This window comes from Astatotilapia calliptera, chromosome 1, assembly GCF_964374335.1.
Source record: "Astatotilapia calliptera chromosome 1, fAstCal68.1, whole genome shotgun sequence".
Taxonomy (NCBI): domain Eukaryota; kingdom Metazoa; phylum Chordata; class Actinopteri; order Cichliformes; family Cichlidae; genus Astatotilapia; species Astatotilapia calliptera.
The window spans coordinates 39223043-39245869 of NC_137422.1; the positions used below are offsets into that span (position 1 = coordinate 39223043).

A 22827-nucleotide genomic window follows, 5' to 3' on the forward strand; every position below is an offset into this window, starting at 1 on the left:
ACACTTTTTTCACAGATTACAGGCCAACAATTAATTTATGACTGTTTAAATGTTTTTGCAAATATCACCAACACCAATATGAATAATTACTAGGATACTGATTTACCTGTATAATAATATGATAATAATATTCTAAGTACATTACAGTACAGTAAGTATATATGATACTGTAATAGAAAAATTACACACACTCGTTAACCTCTCAGTGAACCTCTGCACCAAAGCCTAGTGAGGCTAAAAATAGCCTAAATTAATTTAAACGAATTACGTTATTACAACTAATGCATAGACTGGCCATGGGCATACCGGGCATTTGGTGATTTTTCGTTTTTATGGGCCGATGGTTTTTTGTTTGTTTGTAACAGTATAAACAATGAAAGGTGGTGGATTGGCCAGATGCTGGCAGATGTGTAAGAAGTTGTTTGGTGGTGGCTATGGCGGAGCTCCCACTGAGGCCAGCAGGTGGATGAGGGAAAGGGGAGGCAGGAGGAGGAGGAGAGCCCCGAGGCGGCCGCCGGTCCGAGTGTCAGGTGAACTGAACTTCAGGTAAGAAGTTATGACCTGCAGTCTATCTGGGTCAGATATGAACCAAGTTTAGGTGGAGTTTATTTTCGTTATGCTGACTTTTTACAGTCAGTTACAATAACTTGTACTGACAGAGTTCCTATACAGCTGGGTGGGTGCTATGATGTTACTGATAGTGAACTTTACTTTATTCATAAGGTTAGTTAGTAGAGTTGCCAACCGTCCTGTAAAAACGGAATCATCAGAGAAAATATTACGCGTTTCGTGTTGAGCTGAGAAGAGACGCAGTTTGTCCCGGACTTCAGCTATAATGAAAAAGACACAAAGCTGGATTTATTCTGCGTCTTTACGCTGTTAGCTGCCTCTTCTTCGCTCATTCAATCATGAAACTGATCAATGATCAACTGATCGGCTTTTCTCTCTCGTTTGTTGATCGCCCACTTTGCGCCAGAAACAGGAAACCAGCAGATGTCGCGCTAAACAACAGCAGCACGTTTAAGCTTGATCAGCTGTTGTTAGAATGTATTTAATATTAATTTCTAGTATCAGCTGATGTTTGCTGGAGCCACAGCTGTAAAACTGCTGGTCATGATGTCGGTTTGGTTATGTGAGAGGGAAACATGAAGATGAAACCAGGAGATGTCCTTACTGGATCATCAGAGCTGAACAGGTGATGGAGAAACAGGTTTACCTTTTAGATGACATGAATGAGTTGAAGTTATCAACTGTTTCTGAGAGACAAATAACACCAGGATCCTTTTTTATGTAGCTGACAGCTGGTAACTGTGCAGGGGCGGGTCTAGCAAAGTTTTGCCAGGGGGGCAGGTAGGGCATTAACAGGGAGAGGTGGGCACAAAGAAATACTTTTCTTTCTTATTCTCATTTAAAATGTCTCGCTTTTAATAAATAATTATCTGAATCTTACAACCAAAGTTTTCATCTGATGTACAATGTATAGAAATCCTACATATACCAACAAGACTGTACATCACTGTCACAACAGCGTTTGTTTTCATTCAAAGGCTTTATGGCTTTTCCTGTAATACCTGGTGGGCCGGTCACTAGTCAAAATGCCCGGACCGATTTTTTGTCCCAATCCAGCCCTGAACTAATGAATTAATTTCCTAATTAATTTTGTTTTATTTTAGTTTTGTAAATACACAATGTCATTTTAGATAGCTTTCATTTTCTTACAAAGCTGCTTTTCTTTCAGTGCAGCTTAAATCATTAGAGGCAAATTTAGAGGGGGCGGGTAACCAGGTTTATGAGAAACTAAAAACCAAATTTAGAAAAGGGACAGATATGTGAGGGGGAAAATACTTAATCACAAGAAAATAAAAGATGCATTTAGGAGAAATTATAAGGAAAAAAATCTAAATTTACCAGAAAAGATTTGAGAAAAAGGGAAAAGTTTGGCAAACGTAACAAAAATAAAAACAAAGAGAAACATGTCAAATCTGGAGAAATGGAAATTTAAGATAAATACCGCTAAGTTAACGGCGCTACTGAAAAGTTCAACCTAGTGATCGTTTTCTACAGTCATGACTTCGAAGCGTATTTGTTAATAAAGTTGTTTGGGGGAAAAGGGTAATGACGTCACCGGAAGTGAGGTGTGTGATTCAGTTGCTAAGCTGCAGCCGAGCAGTAAACGGACCGTCGACAAGTTGCTGTCGCCGCCTCACCGGATCAACTTTAAGCCGTCCGTCGGTGACCGACAGACCGAGGTAAGCTGCCCAACGCCAGACTGCGTCTGCTCGGTCCAAGTTCCGCCGGGGAGCCGCTGCTCCTGACGCCGATGCCCGGCCTCAGTGTTCGGCTAACGTTAGCCCGGAGCTCGGTACGGCGGGTGGTTAGGTCAGCACCGGTGTTCCAGATCAACTGGCGTTTAGATCAACTGGCGTTTAGATCAACTGGCGTTTAGATCAACTGGCGTTTAGATCAACTGGCGTTTAGATCGCGAAAACAGCAAACAAGTAACACCACGCCGATGTTGTTCACAGGACACAAAGAGTAAACGATCGTTTACTCTTTGTGTCCTGTGAACAACATACTTGTTTGCTGTTTTCGCGATCTAAACGCCAGTTGATCTAAACGCCAGTTGATCGCGTCGCGCATGAGGATATCACCAGGTAAACTCGCCACATTTTTAAACATTTTGTTGTTCAACAGCATCAAGACTGACGGAGTGTGTTTGAGACAACCTCACAAGTGTCACAGGTGACACATTTGGCGTTTTTTTGCTGGTTTGTCGGTAGGAGCTCCTGAAACGCAAGACTGCCACACATCTGTTCGACCAACGCCAGTTGATCTAAACGCCAGTTGATCTAAACGCCAGTTGATCTAAACGCCAGTTGATCTGGAACACCCGCCACAGAGTCAGAGTTAACGGGTTAAAGTGGGGAGCAGACGGACCTCCTCTGCTGTGTTAGTCTGAACATGAGCTCGTCTGTGGTTTAATGAGCTTAATGAAGAACCTTAATGAGATTACCTGAAGTTAGCTGAAGCTCCAGGAGAGCAGAGCAAACACTCCTGACCACAACAGCACTGCTCAGTTAGTTTACCGGTGTTTTCATACACGTTATGATCTGAGAAAAATGCGCCAGTTTCCATAAACAGAAATGTTCGCTTCAGTCTGCAGACAGTAACACATGAAGGTTCTTGCAGATTTTAAGTATTATTTTTGTGTTAGAAAAATAGATATTATCTAACAGTTTGGATGTAGATGAAGGTGCTGATGAGGATGAGAAATATCTTATTTATCCCATATTTGGGAGACTTTTGTTATAGCAGGAAATGAATATCAGACACCAACCGACATCACCTGATAACACCAAACAAGATTTATTCTGTTTGTTCATTTGTGAAATCTTGTGTTTGCAGGTGAAGAATTATGTTATTTAAGAAAAAAATTCAAGGAGTTTGAATTGTGCGGTTGCTTTGAGGTTGTTGATGATGTATCTGCACCGTGTCTTTATGGATCACGAGATGAACTGTGGTACTGCATGAGGAAGTCGGGAGTAGCAGAGAAGGATGTGAGGGTGGTGCAGGACATGTATGAGGACGGAGAGAGACAGTGGTGAGGTGTGTGGTAGGAATGACAGATGGGTTCAAGATGGGGGTGGGATTACATCAGGGATCTCCTCTGAGCCCCTTCTTATTTGCTGTGGTGATGGGGACAGGCTGATAGACGAGGCCAGGCAGGAGTCTCTGTGGATCGTGATGTTTGCAGATGACACCGTGAGCTGCAGTGGGAGCAGGTCGAGGTATGCTCTGAACACAAGAGGAATGAAAGTCAGTAGGAGGAAAATAGCTGAACCGAAGAGGATAACGTGCCACTCGTCTCACTCTCATTCACACAATGAGAGAGACGAGTGGAAAGGTTAACATGCAAGCACCGGAGGTAGTGCCAAATGAATAATTGTTTCTGAGACGTGAGATGTGGGAATTTATGGATTTAAAATTTATCGCTCAAGCAGCCTCAGAAAGGCAGAAGTGTGACAGTTTTTTTATAAAGCTAGGTCTTTAACTGCTGTTGACTTTGACCCTGGCACGTTCTCCTCTTTGGCTCAGCTATTATAATGAAATCATTCTGGTAGGTGATTTTAATTGGGATCGGTTTTCTCCTGTGTCTGATTATTTTAAGGCACACTGTTTTTAATCTAACACAAATGACTAAAGCCCCACACACCTTATTCCCCAGATAAATCATCTTTGATTAATGTGCCACATCATTTCTCCACAGCAGTTTTTACCAGCGACTTGACTGATCGCTGCGTGGTTGGTGCTGCGAGGAACAGTTTCATGCTCTGAGCATCATCACAAACAGAAATTTAAAGCTTTTACATGAGCAAGCCTTTTGTCACGACTTCATGAATTTACATTGGGTCAGTTTTACATTGATGGACGGTGTTAACTTAGCTTGTAAATATTACTCTGAGAGTTTTATCTGCCTTGTGGACAAACATGCTGCTTTTAGCCAGGTCAGAGTGAAAGGGCGGGACAGGAAGCAGCCCTGAGCAGCTTCAAGAAAGTCCGACACTGATGCCAATGGCTAAGGTTTGGCAGCTGCGTAATAGCTTCACTGCTTCTATTAGGAAATCCAAATGTGATCACTTTCTGATCTTAACCACTGACAGTCTCAAAGTCCCTGGGACGCGTTGGCAGACTATAAATTCTCTCTCTGACAGCTTTGAAGAGCATTAACATTAAAAAGTCACCGGTCCAGACAGTCTGTCTCCGTTTTTCTTGCGTCTGCTTGCAAGCATCATAGATGAGCCAGCGTCTTATATTTTTAATCTTTCCATACAACTGAACACTTCAGCAGAGATCCCAGTGTGCCTTTGTACTGCCCTCCTGAAAGGTGATGATTCTTGGATGGTAATAATATGAACCAATCTGCAAACTCTGTATTTTAGCTGAGATTCTTTAATGGCTGAGGAATAATCAACCTTAGAGCTATCAGAATGAAAATGATATTTTATCTCTCCAGTACTGTAACTTAAAGGTTTAAAATTTAAAGTTCTCAATGATATCTACGAGGCCCTGGAAGCAAAGAAATACTGCACCCCTCTTTTTATTGATCGAAAGCCTCCGGCACTGTTGATCGTGGGGTTTTATGTCAGAGGTTATTGGAAAAGGGCCGTTCAGACCAAGCTAAGCACCTTTCTCACCATAAGCAGTGTGTGCAGTTTAATGGTCTCTCTTCCAGTTTTTTAAATGTGACTGATGGAGTGCCACAGGTTTCTGTCTTGGGACCTGCGTTATTTACTATTTATGTCAGTGCTGTGGGACAAAATCTAAGTGCAACTGCCTATTTTTACGCAGATGATTAATTGTGGTAATAATCTGGTACCCTGGTATCGACATGGTTTTCGAACATTTGCAGTTAGCTTTTGATCGTACACAGTCACAGCTGTTTCTGCTAAGGCTGTCTTTGAAATGCATCTATAAAAAAAACCACGGTTGTGTTCTTCTCAGAGGGTTCGGTTAACCCTAATCCTAACTTCCCTCTCTTGTATCTTCTCAAGGTACATGTATTAACAATGAAGCTGTGGAGTCTTACAAACATCGAGTTCCTGTTGAAGCTAGGCTGAAGCTGGAGTTTTGTTTTTCTTAGAAATGGATCGTTGGACTTTGTTTATCACGGCATTAAGATTTATCACCGGCTCAAAACCTTTAGCACACCACTGTACGTTATATTCACTGGTTGATTAGTCCTCATTAGCCTCATGCAGGATGGTTCATTGATAGCATTTTGTCTCTAAATTCATTTCTGGTTTACTCGTCTCCTATTTGTCAGATTACCTGTAATCTGACAAATAGTTTAGTCACAATCTGCGGTCTCAGGACTTCTTTGCACTCACTGTTCAGACCTCAGAGAGAAGGTATTCTCCTTTTCTGTCCCGTCCTCATGGATTACATGACAGAAGGATTTCAGGCTCTCAGCTGATTTTGCTCGTAGACTTTAAAAGACGCATAAATGGTTTTGTGAAATCATCACTGGGAATCTTGTTTTTAGTTTGACTGTGTAGACACTTGGTAAAATATTCAATATTTTATTGGTGTTATTTTATTATGCCTGTTTGAAACAGGTCTCTCTTGTAAATGAGGCATTGAGTCTCAGGACTATTTGTATAAATAAAGGTAAAATGAACAAGCACTTGGTGACAGTGGTGAGGAAAAACTTATTGTCACAGGAAGTAACCTCGAGAAGAACCACGCTCGGGGAGGGGCCGGTATGGGAGTGAGGGGAGGAAAAGAAAACACTCAGTGCATCATGGGAATCCTTCAGCAGCCTGAGACTATAGCAGGAGAAATCTGCTCTCTCTTTCTAGTCCCTGTCAGGACTCTTGCTGCAGCATTTTGGATCAGTTGAAGGCTTTTCAGGGAGTTTTTAGGACATCCTGATAATAATGAATTACAGTCGTCCAGCCTGGAAGTAATAAATGCATGAACTAGTTTTTCAGCGTCACTCTGAGACAGGATATTTCTAATTTTAGAGATGTTGCACAAATGGAAGAAAGCAGTCTTACATATTTGTTTAATATGTGCGTTGAAGGACATGTCCTGGTCAAAAATGACTCCAAGGTTCCTCACAGCGTTACTGGAGGCCAAGGTAATGCCATCCAGAGTAAGAATCTGGTTAGATACTATATTTGTAGGAAATTAACGGTCATCAAGGTTTTTATATCTTTAAGACATTCCTGCAGTTTAACTAACTTATATCATCTGGCTTCTGGCTTGTATACAGTGTTTTCCAATAATAGATGAGTTTAAATACTTGGGGTCAACCATCCAAAACAAGGGACAGCACACAAGAGACATGAAGAAGTGTGCAGGCTTGGTGGAGTTTCAGGGGTGATTTGTGACAGAAGGACGGCAGCCAGCATGAAAGGGAGGGTTTACAGGGTGGTAGTGACACCTGTGTGGTTTGGAGGCCGAGCTGAAGACGATGGTATCTTCACTGGGAGTAGAAATGAGAGCTCAGCGTCAGAGAGGCGAGACTGAGACGGTTTTATATGTCTTATCTCTTCTATCACTTATTTATCACTGTGTTGTGTTCCTGCAGGTGTTTGACGCTCAGTGCAAACACTAAATCAGAATCAGAATCAGAATACTTTATTGATCCCTGGGGGAAATTATTTTTTGTTACAGTGCTCCATTTTAAACCAGGAGCTGATGTCCGTCTCATGAATTAACCTCAGCCGGGGTCGTCAAACACAGCAGCCAGTCTCCCAGTATGACCAGTATGGCTGCCTCCAGCACAACCAAGATCGCATGGCGCCTTCGTGAGTATTAAAGTTACTCAAACGATCATCACACCCTTCCTGTCCAGCAGCCCAGCCCGACCTGAATTTGTTCCTCCTTTGTTGCCGTACAGAGGAGTTCGAGGCTCAATCCAGCTCCATTTCCTGTCTGGCTCTGGGGAAAAGCTCGGGCCGCCTGCTGGCCACAGGAGGAGAGGACTGCAGGGTCAACATCTGGGCCGTCAGCAAGGCCAACTGCATCATGGTGAGTCCCCCGCAATGCAAAATGCGATGGGTTTCTAATTTTTAAGGTTTCCGTCGAGGTTTTTTAGGCCTGAAACATGAGCAGATTCAAAGGAACCCATCCTTTACCTACTGCTCTTCTGCAGTCTGCAGGTCATGATGCCCACACCTGCCTCTCTCCTGTCACCACCTCACGCTTTTATCTTTATTATTGATTCATTTCTGATTGTTAAATGATGAAAACAGAGTTCGCTCCATGGGAATTAAACAGACTCATGTTTCCCCTCCACTGCTCGCCATCTTCCTCCAACTAAACTAACCTGCCTGACCTCTTACGTTGTGTGTAGTGCACCACATCATGGCAGAGTGCAGACTGTATACAGGGAGTGCAGAATTATTAGGCAAATGAGTATTTTGTCCACATCATCCTCTTCATGCATGTTGTCTTACTCCAAGCTGTATAGGCTCGAAAGCCTACTACCAATTAAGCATATTAGGTGATGTGCATCTCTGTAATGAGAAGGGGTGTGGTCTAATGACATCAACACCCTATATCAGGTGTGCATAATTATTAGGCAACGTCCTTTCTTTTGGCAAAATGGGTCAAAAGAAGGACTTGACAGGCTCAGAAAAGTCAAAAATAGTGAGATATCTTGCAGAGGGATGCAGCAGTCTCAAAACTGCAAAGCTTCTGAAGCGTGATCATCGAACAATCAAGCGTTTCATTCAAAATAGTCAACAGGGTCGCAAGAAGCGTGTGGAAAAACCAAGGCGCAAAATAACTGCCCATGAACTGAGAAAAGTCAAGCGTGCAGCTGCCAAGATGCCACTTGCCACCAGTTTGGCCATATTTCAGAGCTGCAACATCACTGGAGTGCCCAAAAGCACAAGGTGTGCAATACTCAGAGACATGGCCAAGGTAAGAAAGGCTGAAAGACGACCACCACTGAACAAGACACACAAGCTGAAACGTCAAGACTGGGCCAAGAAATATCTCAAGACTGGTTTTTCTAAGGTTTTATGGACTGATGAAATGAGAGTGAGTCTTGATGGGCCAGATGGATGGGCCCGTGGCTGGATTGGTAAAGGGCAGAGAGCTCCAGTCCCACTCAGACGCCAGCAAGGTGGAGGTGGAGTACTGGTTTGGGCTGGTATCATCAAAGATGAGCTTGTGGGGCCTTTTCGGGTTGAGGATGGAGTCAAGCTCAACTCCCAGTCCTACTGCCAGTTTCTGGAAGACACCTTCTTCAAGCAGTGGTACAGGAAGAAGTCTGCATCCTTCAAGAAAAACATGATTTTCATGCAGGACAATGCTCCATCACACGCGTCCAAGTACTCCACAGCGTGGCTGCAAGAAAGGGTATAAAAGAAGAAAAACTAATGACATGGCCACCTTGTTCACCTGATCTGAACCCCATTGAGAACCTGTGGTCCATCATCAAATGTGAGATTTACAAGGAGGGAAAACAGTACACCTCTCTGAACAGTGTCTGGGAGGCTGTGGTTGCTGCTGCACGCAATGTTGATGGTGAACAGATCAAAACACTGACAGAATCCATGGATGGCAGGCTTTTGAGTGTCCTTGCAAAGAAAGGTGGCTATATTGGTCGCTGATTTGTTTTTGTTTTGTTTTTGAATGTCAGAAATGTTTATTTGTGAATGTGGAGATGTTATATTGGTGTCACTGGTAAAAATAAATAATTGAAATGGGTATATATTTGTTTTTTGTTAAGTTGCCTAATAATTCTGCACAGTAATAGTCACCTGCACACACAGATATCCCCCTAAAATAGCTAAAACTACAAACAAACTAAAAACTACTTCCACAAACATTCAGCTTTGATATTAATGAGTTTTTTGGGTTCATTGAGAACATGGTTGTTGTTCAATAATAAAATTATTCCTCAAAAATACAACTTGCCTAATAATTCTGCACTCCCTGTATAAAGGATGGGTGTAGATTTGAATTCTGAAAAGTGAAGCTTAAACCTGCGTTTTTCATGGATGTCCAGCAGGGGGCGACTCCTCTGACTGTGAATAGAAGTCTGTGAGAAAACGAGCCGCCTCCTCACCTGATCTCTGAGCTCAGTAAACAGTTTCCTGACGGCTTTATGGTCTCAGTCGCTGTTTTCAGGTCTTATTGAATAAAAGATGAAGCTCATTTTGGAAATGATGGTTTCCATTAGTGTTCAGGGGACGATAAAGCAGGAGATGAAGGTGGGCTTATTTTGTGATTGACAGGTGACGTGGTGTCCCTCAGCAGCTTCACTAACACTAACATTTTGATATACAGTCTGTGTTTTGAGTTTTTGAGAAAGGAGCGAGGTGCAGTTTTAGGTGATGATGTCTGTTCTGACTGTTTCCTCTCAGAGTCTGACTGGTCACAAGAACCCAGTGGAGTCTATCCATTTCAACGTGTCGGAGGAGCAGGTCGCCGCCGGGTCGCAGTCAGGTTCAATACGAGTCTGGGACCTGGAGGCTGCCAAGAGTAAGACTCTGTCTGTTCTGTGGCTACGAGGCTTTTTAGTCAAAGCTTCACCGCCTCTAAACTGTCTGTGTGCGTAATTTATCTGCACAGGTGCTTTAGATCAGCGGTGGACAGCGTAAGGTTCACACTGACAAAGAGAAGTGAAGTGAGCGAACCAGTCGATTAGAAATATGACACACAAAGAGCTGAAACATGTTAAAATCAACTTGCTTTTTTTTATTAGTGTGGTGAGTTTTTTCTAAATTTCTGAGTGCAAAGTTTGAGCTATGAGCTCTTCCACCTCTGCTGCCTCGAGGACACAGGACATCCGTCATACCACATGATGTCAGCCTCTGTAATATAGTACATCAGTCTGATTGAGTATATGTTATTATTAGTAGTATTTTTCCATCTACTCTTATTTTGAAAATTGATACAGCTTCCTCAGTGTTCAGTCTCAGGCTGTAACGGAGGACGTTGTACCCCGCAGTCAGAATAATCGTCCGTCCCATCATGCGGAGGCGTTTTAATGCACCTAAGCTGGGTCTTAGTTAGAAAGAGATGCAAAGAGGTGACCCTGCTGCTTCCTGTGCTCAGTTTTAAGGACTCTGATGGGACACAAAGCCAACATCACCAGCCTGGGCTTCCATCCCTTTGGAGACTTCCTGGCCTCCAGCTCCATGGACACAAACATTAAGGTAGGCGTGCTTTCCTGTGTGAGAACATCCTTGAAGTCTTAATCCGCTCTAATGAAATGTCTCTTCTTTTCTGCTGTCAGCTGTGGGACTTGCGGAGGAAAGGATACGTGTTCAGATATAAGGTAAGTTTGTGCTCAGGATGACAGGCCGGCTCCTAATATCCTGCTCGAATCCAGGTGCACGTTTCTAACAGGTGGACAGTGGCTGCAGGTGGATTTGGTAAACACACCTGTGGTGACCTAACAAAGTGTGATGTGGACATTTGCTTCAGTGGAATCTGATCTTTTATGCAAATGAGTTGACCTCATCTGACCTGGAAACAGCACCGTGTGAAAAGCTAAATCCTGATTGTTTTCAGGTTTCTGACAGATTTTTGATGTTTTTCAGATGTTTAAGCCCCGCTCTACATTCTGATGCTTGTTTTCCACAGTTGTACCATCACATACAAAACAAACACACACAGACACGTGGTCACTGTGCGCCAAAGCCGAGGACGCTCAGAATGATTCGGATTAAACTGTGTCAGTCGGAGCTTTTATGGAGTCTTACAGTAAACGGATTATTGCATTTAAAAGAACTGAGAGACTTCAATTTAATTTTGTTTATGCAGCGCCAAATCACAACATCAGTCACCTCAATGCCCTTTATACTTTAAGATCTACATACAGAGAAAAACCAACAATCATATGACCTCCTATGAGCACTTTGGCGACAGTGGGAAGGAAAAACTCCAGAACCAGGCTCAGAGCTTCTACTTTCCTTCAAAATAAAAGCTTCACATGAGTCTCGATAGCAAAAATCTGACCAGTGTTGGTGTTGCAGGGTCACACTCAGGCTGTGAGGAGTTTGGCCTTCAGTCCTGATGGGAAGTGGTTAGCTTCAGCGAGCGACGACTGCACCGTCAAGGTACGACCTGATCTGACGTCTCACCTTTAATGTAAAAAATATATTTTAAGGATTGTTTTTCCCGGTACTTACATGTTGTGGTAACTCTGACTCTGTAACAGTAGATGCTGAGAAACCTTCAGAGTAACTATAACCTGCAGGAGTTACACGATGCTGTGAATGTAAACTGTGAAGCAGAACATCAGCAGCAGGAAACTGTGCAGAAAGGCTGGAAGACGTTAAAATGTTCCAGCTGGTCCTGGTTCATGTTTGGTAGTCACGTGTTCCCATAAAATAAAACGAGCGATTGAATCGCAACATTTTTAGATTCTTCTACATTTTAAAATGGTTTTAAAAGGTCCGTCTGTTGAATCACTTCAGTGTTTTAGGATTTTTAAGATCCATCTTTTCTATTAAAATAGTTTTCAGGACACTTCTTGACCCAGGTTCAGTTACATTTATTTAAATAAAGTAATAAGCTGGTGATGTGTAACGACTCGTTAGGCTAACATTTCATCGATGTTTAGAATTAAGTTTCATTTCAATTGCAGCGGTCGGATGTTCGGGTGTTTGAGAGCATCTTGGGAATTTAAAAGTGTGAACATGATGTGTTTATTCTGTAAATGCTGTGAAAGCATCAAACCGGCAGCATCCTGTAATAAAATCGCTCATTCTGATTGGCTGAAGGAGGTGAGCTCTGCTCTCTTCCTGTTCGATGACCTCAGCCCTGTCCTCTTGTCTCCATCAGCTGTGGGACCTGGCTCAGGGGAAAACCATCACGGAATTCAAATCTCACACCGCCGCCGTCAACATCGTCCAGTTCCACCCCAACGAGTACCTGCTGGCCTCCGGAAGCTCCGACAGGTACGTCGCCGCAGGCCGAGCGCCCGAGACGCAGCAGCTCGGAGCTGAAGGAGCGACTCATGAGTGGAATCAGTGTTTGTGACACTTTGTGGCTCGTTTAGTTTTTCTGTTTCATGAAGCTCAGAGGCTGCGCGAGGTTGTCCTCTCTCTGTGCCGCCAAGATTTTATTTTGGTGCTGAGTTTGATTGTTTGTGGCATTTTTTAAAATGTAACATTTCTTTTAGTCTGAAATTCTTTTACTTTTTTTCACATACATGTCCTGTGTCTTCTACATGTCCTCTGCATGTGCCACTAAATCATACATTTATAACTAAAAGTAAACAGGAAATATAATATAAATATAATAAAATGGAAATAATAACTCATCCTTTCTCCAACACAACCAGCAAGTGCACTCAGTATTTAATCATTTCTTTATTTTTGCATATGAAGTATAAATAAGTATTCCAACATGAATCACTTAAATTGATTATTATGTTTAATTTGAGGACATCGACCTGGTGTTAGAGACAGTTTATAAGTTACACCAGCAAGCAAAGCTGTAGTTTGTGGCCTGATTTTCCGATTGTCATGTGATCGTGATGGAGCCGTTAAAGCTTTGAATGTGTCACTTCAAAGAAATGAGACATTTTGTAGGTTTTGGCCTGTTTTAGTGACAGAACAGGGAGCAGGGTCATTTTTATCTCAAACAGTTTATTGATGGAATAAATCTTACTCTCATTTATGAGAATAAGAAGTGACTCAAACACATACTTTCTTCAATTAATTATAAAAATGTCTTTAGCTTAGCTTGTAGTTAGAGCTGGGTTAGGCGACCCTAACCATCCCTCAGGTTCCTGGGGACTTCCCATGATGCACTGAGAGGTGCACTTTGCCCTCCACTCCCTCTTTTGTTCGTGTTTCGTTCCTCTTTTCTCTTTCTCCTCATTTACTGACTTGTCACTGCTGACCGTGGATCTGTTGGAGGTCTCTTCCTGTTCCTCAGCCGTGTTGTAGCGTCTTCACCTGACACTATAAAACACCTACAGGTGTCTCTAATGAGCTGCAGCTGTATGAACTCTGCATGTGCTTGCAGGACCATCAAGCTGTGGGATCTGGAGAAGTTTACGATGATCGGCTCGTTGGAGGGCGACACGACTCCGGTCAGGTGAGTTTTTCCCCGTTGCAGCAGGGTGTAACTGGAATGTGACCTCTGACCCCTGTCCCTGTGGTTTCAGGTGTATATGTTTTAGCCCAGATGGCTCCTGCCTGTACAGCGGCGCCACGGACTCGCTGCGGGTCTTCGGCTGGGAACCGGACCGCTGCTTTGACGCGGTGCCGGTGAGCTGGGGAAAGGTGTCTGACCTCGCCATCTGCAACCAGCAGCTGGTGTGTAGCTCCGCCCACCGCTCAGTAACAGTACTGTGCAGAAGTTTTAGGTAATCTTAATCTTCCACCTTCTCCACATGTCAGATCGGCGTGTCTCATCACCTGTCGAGTGTGTCGTCCTACGTGGTCGATCTGAAGAGGGTAAAGAAGAGCGGTGGCGCCGTGATCCAGGGGATCATCCAGGACGACCAGCCGCTCACAGAGCCGAAGAAGGACCCCAAAGGAGCGGCACTGCGAAAGAACTACGAGAGACCCACGACCACCTGCAGATCGCAGAGGTACGGCACACTGAGAGACAGGAGAAAATACTCCAGATACTGCAAGTACTGACTCCTGGATTTAAAGTTTTATACATGAGCCACTGGTTTCATTCATCAAACACTCAGATCACATGTCATATATATATATATATATATATATATATATATATAAAAAATCTTATTTGACTTCAGTGGAAAAGTTTCGCTTCCAGATTCTTTAATAAAAGTAAATAAAGTAAAAAATTTGCAGTTTTTCTTCTAAAAACAAACAAACAAATGTTTGTGATGTCATCAGGTTGAAGCACCGTTCAGAGTCTGACAGGCGGAGCCCCGAAGGGGAGAGGCGGAGCCCTAGCGAGGACGAGGCGGACGAGAAGCTGTCGTCTGCTGAGATCCACAACGCCGAGGACTACAAGGCCATCTTCCAGCCAAAGAGCGCCATCTGTAGGTGGACCCGGAGCATCGCAGCTCAGATGTTGAATAACGAATACAGTTATACGTACATACAACGAGATCTGTGAAATATTGCTATTGAAAAGGACGCTGAGTTCATCTTTAATCAACACTGCACCAACAAAATCTGTGTTTAGTTTCCCCGAAAGCTTCTATTTCCTCACCTGTTGATCCACCTGCAGCATCGCCATCAGTTCTGCTCTGGCTGATTTTGAGAAGCAGGCCATATTTGAAAAGTGAGAGGAGTAAACATTACTCGCTGTAAGAGCCAAACAGGATGGGAGGATCTGATTGGTTCTTTGTGCCTTTTTAAAATATTCATCCTAATGAGGACAAAGACACTCTCGTCATTTCTTCTTTTGTTTTCATGTCGTCACATTTATTTTGCAGTCTGAGCTCCTCGTTCTCCTCTCTTCCAGCTCGCACTCCTCCTAAGATGTCGGAGCCTTTTCCCGCTCCTCCAGAGGACGGTGAGTCCAGCACAGCTTCACGTTTCTGTGAGACATCAGGAGACGACGCGCCTCCGACGTTTCAGTTTATAGATGAAACACGAACAATAAATCACGTGTTCGACAGTGAAAAACACACGACACAAAAACACACAACAGAGGTGTTTCAGCTCCTGTTTTGTGGTTACTGGGTCGTTTCCTGATGATTTCTTCTTCTGCTCAGAGTCCATTTTGGCGATCAGCCGGCAGCTGAAGGACATCAAGTCTAATTTTCCTGATAAACAGCAGGTCAGTGAACGCAGCAGCCGTGTGTCTGTGTGGAAACATGGACGCCTTAGGACAGCGGACTATAAATGCAACGAACCTATCAGAGCTCAAATACCTGCTGTTTACAACAAAGTAGTCCTCCAGCCGCTCGGTTTTCTCTTTCTTTAGTTAAAGATTTTTCTTTGTCTTCAGAAAATCAGTTTAATTCAAAACCATCTAAAACCTTTAACAGCTGTGTGACTTTGGTCTGAGTGCGGTTATATGAGAGGTTTTATGAGTCTAAATTAACAACTAAAATGATGTGTGAGAAATTATTTTGTAATAATTTCTTGTTTCTGTCATTATTAACAGTTTTTCCAAAAATCAAATGCCCATAAAAACAGCTGAGATCAGAGAATAAAGGCTGTGACTGCTCGTGTCTGTTGTTTTAAAGGGTCCTCCGCTGGCTGCCTCCACTCCCGTGGTGAGGGTGGAGCCTACGGTCATTTCCGCTGTGAAGCGTCCGTCCCCTCCAGCTGCGGGCACAGTGTCCTCCAGCCACCCCGCTCCCACCCAGCCCCCCGTCACCGCGGCCAAATCCAAACCGCAGCTCAAAATCATCTCGAGCGCCCGGAACGAGCCCATCGGGCTGAACGTGGCCGACTTCCTGCCCGTGAGTGCACGCGTCAGTGTTTTTAGATTCTCGCGACAGCTTTGATGATGAGAATAAAGCTGAACGTGTGTGGTCGGTCAGTCTTCACCCAACCACAGATCTGGAGCCCTGAGTGACGAGGAGGCCCTGACCCAGATGAAGAAGGGTCACGAGACAATGTGTGTGATGCTGAGCAGCCGACTGAAGAACCTGCAGACGGTCCGAGGGGTGTGGACCCGAGACGGCATCAAGGTGAGGCTGACACACCGGTACCAGCAGCTCGCACGTGTGTGAGAAGGTCATGACCGTTTGGCGGTCTTCTGCCCGGATACAGCCGGGCAGCTCATTCATGCAGCTCCTTCTTTTATTGTTTTGTTTTCAGTTCGTTTGTGTCAATCAAAATATTTTCAAACTGCTCTTTGTTTGTGTGCAGATCGCTCTTGACACCGCCGTCTCCATGAATGATCCGTCCATAGTCGTGGACATCCTGAACATCATCAACCCCCAGCCGTGAGTCTCACACACACACACTCGTTTTCATATCTTAGTGAGGACATCTCATTGACATCATGCTTTAGAGAGCCGCTTACCCAAACCATGAAAAATGAACGCCTACTCGTAACCCTGAGGATTTGAGCCTCAATAATGCATTCAAGCTCGTGGGGACAGGCACTTTGTCCTCACAGGTGACTGTTGGTCCCCACAAGTATAGTAACATTTCAAGTTTCGGTCCTACAAAGCTGTCTAAACAGGTACACACTCACACACACAAACCCGTTTCTACATCTTTGTGAGAACCCTAAGTCACACCTTGGCTTGGCTGCTCCTCAGGGAGGAGAGTTTCACACATCTATCCAGTCAAGTTAAATGACTAATTACTGTAGAGCAGGGGTGTCAAACTCAGATACACAGTGGGCCAAAATTCAAAACTGGAACAAAGTCGCGGGCTAACGTTAATATTTATTGAAAAAAAAAATCTTCCTCCAGATATAAGAATGAATCTTTTCTTATGGACTCAAACAAGTTTTGCTGAAAAACTGAATATGGAACAAGCAAAGCTTAATACTAAACAATATATATATTAGCTGTATAATACCAGTAGGCCAGCTCTGATAGTAATTTGGTATGGCTTCGCGGGCCAAATGTAATTAGTCTGTGGGCCAAATTTGGCCCACGGGCCAGAGTTTGACACCTATGCTGTAGAGCCTAAAGTTGTGCGCCGCTTGTTTAATTAAAGACACAAAGAAATCTGCTTATTCTGCAACAATAGGCCATTTTGTCCCCACAATTATAGTAGCATGCCAATTTCCTGTCCTGACAAAGATGTCACACACACGCGTGGAGACACACACACACACACACACACACACACACACAATTCTGATTTTATACAAGTACAAACCTTTATTTACACTGGAGTTCAAAAACAAAACCTTTCTTTGTTAGTTTAACCCAAAAAATCTAAAAACAGTGACAGAAGCTGACGATTGATGACAGACGAATCGTTCTACGCAGCTTTATTATTATTATTATTTTCAGTCTGTTCTGTTTCCAATCACTGAAAAGTTTTTATTGTTTATTTGATTGCATCTGTCTTCTAAGTTTCATTTTGAAGAGTTTGACCTGCAGTTGTTTGCGGGTTGCTGACCTTTATGAACGTATAAAACCAGATGTTGCGCTGCTGTTCCAGATCTCTGTGGAAGCTGGACGTGTGCATGGTCGTCCTTCCTCAGCTCGACAAACTGCTGCAGAGCAAGTACGAGAGGTGAGCGGCTCAGAGGTAAAGTTTCTGTTGTCCAGAGATGGCGCGCGAGCGTTCAGCGGCAGAGGGTACGTTTTAAAACAACGTCAGCATCTTTGTGGGCGTTTTCATCAAGTGTGACGGATGACTTTGTGGGTTTCACCATTACAATGAGAGAAATGAGTTCTGATGATGCTTCAGACGAACTGCCGGGAGGCAGCTCGGGTTGCATCAGAGATGATTTCGTCTTCTCAAAGTGAATTTAAAACTCTAATTCGGATTTTACGTAAAAAGAAAGATCACTTCCTGTTTGGTAACCTGAGGTCACCCGGAGTACTTTGATTGTCAGGAGGTGGAGCAGATCTCCGCTTCCTCCCGTCCTGAACCTGAACCTGCCCCGATGCCGTCAGTGTGTCGGTATGTCGTGTAATTCCATCATCCAATCAGCTTCCTTCTCTGTGCGTTTCCTCAGCTACATACAGACCGGCTGCACGTCTCTGAAACTCGTCATGAAGCACTTCTGGACGCTGATCTCGGACACTCTAAAGGCCACGCCGTCCGTCGGGGTCGACATCACACGAGAGGAGCGGTGAGTCTCACATCTGTCCAACAGCTGCTTGACTGATTTAGCAGCACCGTCAATCAATCTGCTGATTACTCAGATTACTCTGAGGAGGAAATGCCCCAAACCTCGGCTGACTCCACCTCTCGTTCTGTGTGGGACGTTTTTAAAGATGTCTGACACGTGTTCGAACCCAGAGACTTGATTCCTGCTGTAATCGCTCCTCAGCCGGCTGCTTTTCCCTTCCAGGTCTCCTCTTTGCACTCTGCATCTGCAGGAGCCACAGCTGTATTTTAGTGACTGTAGTAGGTTTGTTTGTCCAGCAGGTGTCACCTTTGTGCTGTTGGCGAGGGCCTGCGTCCTCGCCAGCAGCAACACAGGCTGCTGAGGTTAACGGACGTTATTCCTGAGATGAGCTTCAGAGAGAGCAGCATGTTAGTGCGGTGGGGCAGCACTCATTCTGCGCCTCACTGCATTTGTTGTGAATGAAGGATGCTTCAGTGTCTCCTCCTCCAAGGGAGGTAAAAAAGGAAACATTAAACCACCTTTGGTGTAGTACTCAGACGACAGGAACCTTCATAATAAAATGAATTGAACTGTAACCAGCGACAGTCAGTTTCTCTTATAAAGGTTTGTGCAGAGATGATGTAAATCAGACGAGACACTGGAGCAAAGATGTCCCATAATTCATAGCAACACATCATCAGTGGCGGTTTGTTCAATCACTGAAGGAAAACCATTTTAATCGGACAGACTCGCCAACGTCTTTGTCCTCTGCGTTTGAGCCTCTGATGTTTTTGTGCTTCCAGACACCAGAAGTGCCGAGTGTGCTGCGAGCAGCTGAAGAACCTGAGCAACATCGTGAAGAACAAGGCGACGCAGGTCGGTCGTCACGGCAGCACGTTCAAAGAGCTGCAGCTGCTCATGTCGCCGCTCGACGACTCGCCCTGAGGGCGGCGCCGTGGATCAGCTGACTCCCAAGACCCCGCACTTTGTGTGTCCTTCTTTTGTCACGACTCTCTCCTGAGGCCTCCGTCACAGAAGAAGAAATGTTTTAATGTTGAAGACGTTAAGTGACACTCAGAGGAAGTTGAGAAATTAAACCGCCGCTGCTAAACGAGCGGGTCGGTACTCGAATCGGGGAGGAGTCTCGGTCTCGTATGGAGGCGCTGACGGGAATGTGCCTTCAGAGGTTTGGATGTTTAAAAAGTGCTCACAGGTTTGCACCACACGAGCGATTCATGAAAGGCTCGGACTTTTCACTTTTCTACTGTTCACTTTCTCCACTGTGTTCATGTACAGCTCTGTTTATTTAAATAAAGACAAAATGAAGTTAGTTACTGTACTCTTCAGAGTGACTCATGAATGCACCAGAAGCTGTCTCTCAGATTTCCTGCAGACCTCAAATGCAACATGCATTTCTACATCAGTTTAGAGCCAAGCGTGTGAAAGTCATGTCGGGTGATCTGCTCACAGATTTAAGTCTGTAAAGAATTAGACATTTGCACAGGAAGCTTGTGGAAAGACATGATCGAGCATTATTTCTACAACATAAGACCACTTTGACTCATATTTGAAGATCTTTTCTTGAGTGTACGGTCAGGTCATGAGTGTTTGGGCAGTTTTTATTCTTTTGCTTCTGTAAACGACTACAATTTATTTAAAATAGTAAAATATGTGACTGAAATACAGATAACAGCTTGGCACAGGTTTGAAAACTGCACACAGCCGAGTGTGACGTGTGGGCGGAGTCACCGGTGTTTATTACTGGGACAAACAGATTTCCAGCATCATTGACTGGACAACCAAAAACGTTCTGTGAAAGCAACCCAAGACCCAGAATATTCAACAGTCGAGTCGATCAGCTGACCCCAAATCAGCTGATCATGCTTTTCACTTCCTGAACACAAACTGAGGGTTGGTGATAGACCCAGTGCCAGCTAAAGCAAAGGAGGGAAGGTTAGCATGGTTGAGTTCAGTTCTCTCTGGCTCTCTTCCAATGAGAGGACTGCTGTGATTTGATGCTTTATAAATAAAATTGAATTGAATTATTAAAACAAGTCTGTAGGTTCCCGATCATTCAGGGTTTTCCCGTCTCACATCTAAAAAACTTTTTCAAATCTAGACGCTGAACGATGGCGTCTCTATAGATAGAGCAGCTGACACTAGAGATTAAACGCCTGGGTCTCTCCGTGTCCACCTGAAATTATTTCCAAGTGCCAGCTATCAGCTACGAGATTCCTCAACCAGACTCGCACCTTAACCACGTGTCTACAATGAGTCATATGAAAACTCCCAGGACCAGCTCCAAGGGGACAACCCCAGTAGGGGTCAAATACGTGGGACTCCCCGTTAGCGGTTAGGAGTAAAGTCTTTTGGGTGAGAGCTGAAACATCCTGAAGCACCTCAAAGTTAATTAATCCAGTCGAGCCAAACTCTGTGACGGCCCTGGCAAATCTACACATCCTAAACAAATCTCTGCACCTGCAAGCCGCTTTGCAGCCCACCTTCTCCTATTCCGCCAGCCTGAGGAACTGAGCAGGTGTCAACAGGTGACATCAAGTCGGAGCCAATTACTGCAGGTAGAAATGATCATTCACCTTTTGTCTAAAGCCTTCCTGACTGATGCGATCCTTAAATGTGATTTAAGCTGTGTGGGAACTTTGGAAGCATAGACAGGAAATGAGGTTTAATCACAAACTCAGCTCAGTTTGTCCAGTTATTTGAGTCTGAAAGTGGTGCTAGGGGAAAAAAGTGGTTAATTCAGTCATTTTATTAACGCTCTTTAGATTAACTCAACTCACCTCTTGGTCATGTCATTTTCAAATCTACAGTGATGGTGTGTCAAACACTCCTTTTTACTGCTCTTTTAAATATTTGTGTCCACACGATGCCGACGTGTGCGTTTGTTCTGGAGCGTTTATTAAAAAGTAATTACAAAACAAAAACAGCAAGCAGAGTTTGATCATCAGGTCAACACACAGCAGCTCATCGCGTTTCTAAGCATTCCTGTTTACTACAGCTACAGCTAACAGTCCACTTCGCACCAAGTCAACAGCTACACGTGTTCTGTCTCAGGTCAAAGGTCACCAGTGGCTTCCTGGAGGTTTTTGTTTTCTCCAAACAGGTGAAGAGACGACAGCAGAAGCACACAGAGAAGAAATGAGTTTAGATACGATTCGAGTCTTTTTGTTCTTCAAGCTGAAGGAAGTTTGAAATAAAAGGAACGTCCACCGGAGCAGAAGACTGAGACGCGACGTACAGATTTCCTCGTATTGCTCACGTCCTATTGGACAGCTTGGGATCAGTGGAGTACCCTGATTGGATAAAGGAGGAAAGCCTCCAGAAACTACAGATGGGAACACAACACACATGAAAAAAAACCTTAAAATTTATCTAAACTTTATGAAGAAAAAAAGTACACTTTAAGGTTTCAGCCTGAAAATCCTCCATCGAACACGGTGCAGAGAAAAAAAGATTAAAAACAGATGGAGACAAAAAAAATTAAATTTGGATCACAAAAAAAACAAAAGCGGAAAAATTCATGTGCCCGTATTCTCCAAAAGAAAAAAATTAAAGCATGTCAAACATAAATATACAAACACATTATGCATCTATGCACATCATCAGCCACGTTCGGGTTAGAAAATGATCTAAAAGTTTAAAGTGCAACAAAGAAACAATGAGAAATACTGATTGGAGAGCAGATACTGATTTCAGGGTTAATAAGGATTTTTTTGAGTCCCGACGGAGGAGCGCGAGTCCTGTCAGCTCATATCAGACGTCACAGCAGTCCAGACGTTTGGCCATCGTCTCATAACAGTCTGTCCAGATTTAAGACCGTCCTGTCCTGTAAAGTTTCCATCGGTCTTTGATCGCTTTTGCCGCTCCTGTCGTTGGCTAAGAAGGAAATAAATCCAGGAAGAGCAGCAGAGGCCTCAGGGTGCTGGCTGACACCCTGCAGCGACGGCGCGGCGTCCGTCAGGCCGTCAGCTTCAGTCGTCCTGCAGAGAAACGAGAGCGTCAGCCAGCAGTCATGTGACCCTTTAACTCACCATGTCCACACTACTGACAATAAATGTGAAAACATGTTGTTTCTCTTCATTTCGCTCTTTCTAGAGCTGATCACAAAGTTCTTACACTGTGAAGCGACTTCGTCAGCAGTTTACAAAGCATCCCGACAGCTCCTGCAGACTCTCCTCTAACGCCTCTGCACGGACCACAAATAAAACAGACACCTGTGCTGCCCTTACTAACCTCTGCTCAGAAGAAAACAAACTGGCTTTAAATATTTCTCTTGTGTACCGCTGACATTTTTTTAAACCACCTCCCAGTTTTTACCAGGAATTTAGTCTGGAAACTTTTTAGATGAGAATTATTACTGGTGCTCAGAGCAGAGTCTCCATCTACACCACAGAAATCTTCAAGTCAAAGAATCATTCAGGTGTGTTTTTAAAGATAAGTTGTGTGTCCTGAGCAAAGATCACGTCTGCGTTTGAACACCGACAGACGTGATCTTTGCTCAGCACACTGGCTTCCTCCAACTTCTACATGAAACGTACAATTAAAGTTAAAGAGTTAAATCTGGCCAATTTCATGCTTTTTACAGTCATGGTTCAAGAACCTCATGATAACACTTCCTGTTCTAACCAAAAACACAGAAACATG

At 43.9% G+C, this 22827-nt stretch overlaps 2 protein-coding genes across 16 annotated transcripts in view; one reads left to right on the forward strand and one right to left on the reverse strand.

The window, feature by feature from the left end:
• Nucleotides 1-409: 409 nt before the first annotated feature.
• Nucleotides 410-19495, forward strand: katnb1 (katanin p80 (WD repeat containing) subunit B 1). 3 transcript variants are annotated; one of them, XM_080303569.1, is made up of 20 exons: nt 410-546; nt 7180-7313; nt 7406-7536; nt 9885-10002; nt 10579-10679; nt 10760-10801; nt 11502-11585; nt 12313-12428; nt 13504-13575; nt 13646-13796; nt 13881-14074; nt 14352-14500; nt 14929-14979; nt 15182-15246; nt 15659-15877; nt 15959-16108; nt 16290-16366; nt 17547-17621; nt 18070-18186; nt 18969-19495. In XM_080303569.1, exons 2-20 carry the CDS (start codon nt 7265-7267, stop codon nt 19108-19110), a joined length of 2103 nt encoding a protein of 700 aa, XP_080159695.1. In that variant the 5' UTR covers nt 410-546; nt 7180-7264; the 3' UTR covers nt 19111-19495. The 3 variants fall into 3 exon arrangements, with proteins under 3 accessions (XP_080159695.1, XP_026032133.1, XP_080159687.1); XM_026176348.2 differs by lacking the exon at nt 410-546 and adding an exon at nt 1807-2249; XM_080303561.1 differs by lacking the exon at nt 410-546 and adding an exon at nt 3705-3788.
• Nucleotides 19496-21060: 1565 nt separating this feature from the next.
• kifc3 (kinesin family member C3) overlaps nt 21061-22827 on the reverse strand; it is a 38972-nt gene continuing 37205 nt past the window's right edge. For all 13 annotated transcript variants that reach the window (XM_080303502.1, XM_026176482.2, XM_080303466.1 and 10 more), the window contains one exon: nt 21061-22163. In XM_080303502.1, the coding sequence (XP_080159628.1) occupies nt 22155-22163 (9 nt within the window). In that variant the 3' untranslated portion in view covers nt 21061-22154. The remainder of the gene's footprint in view (nt 22164-22827) is intronic.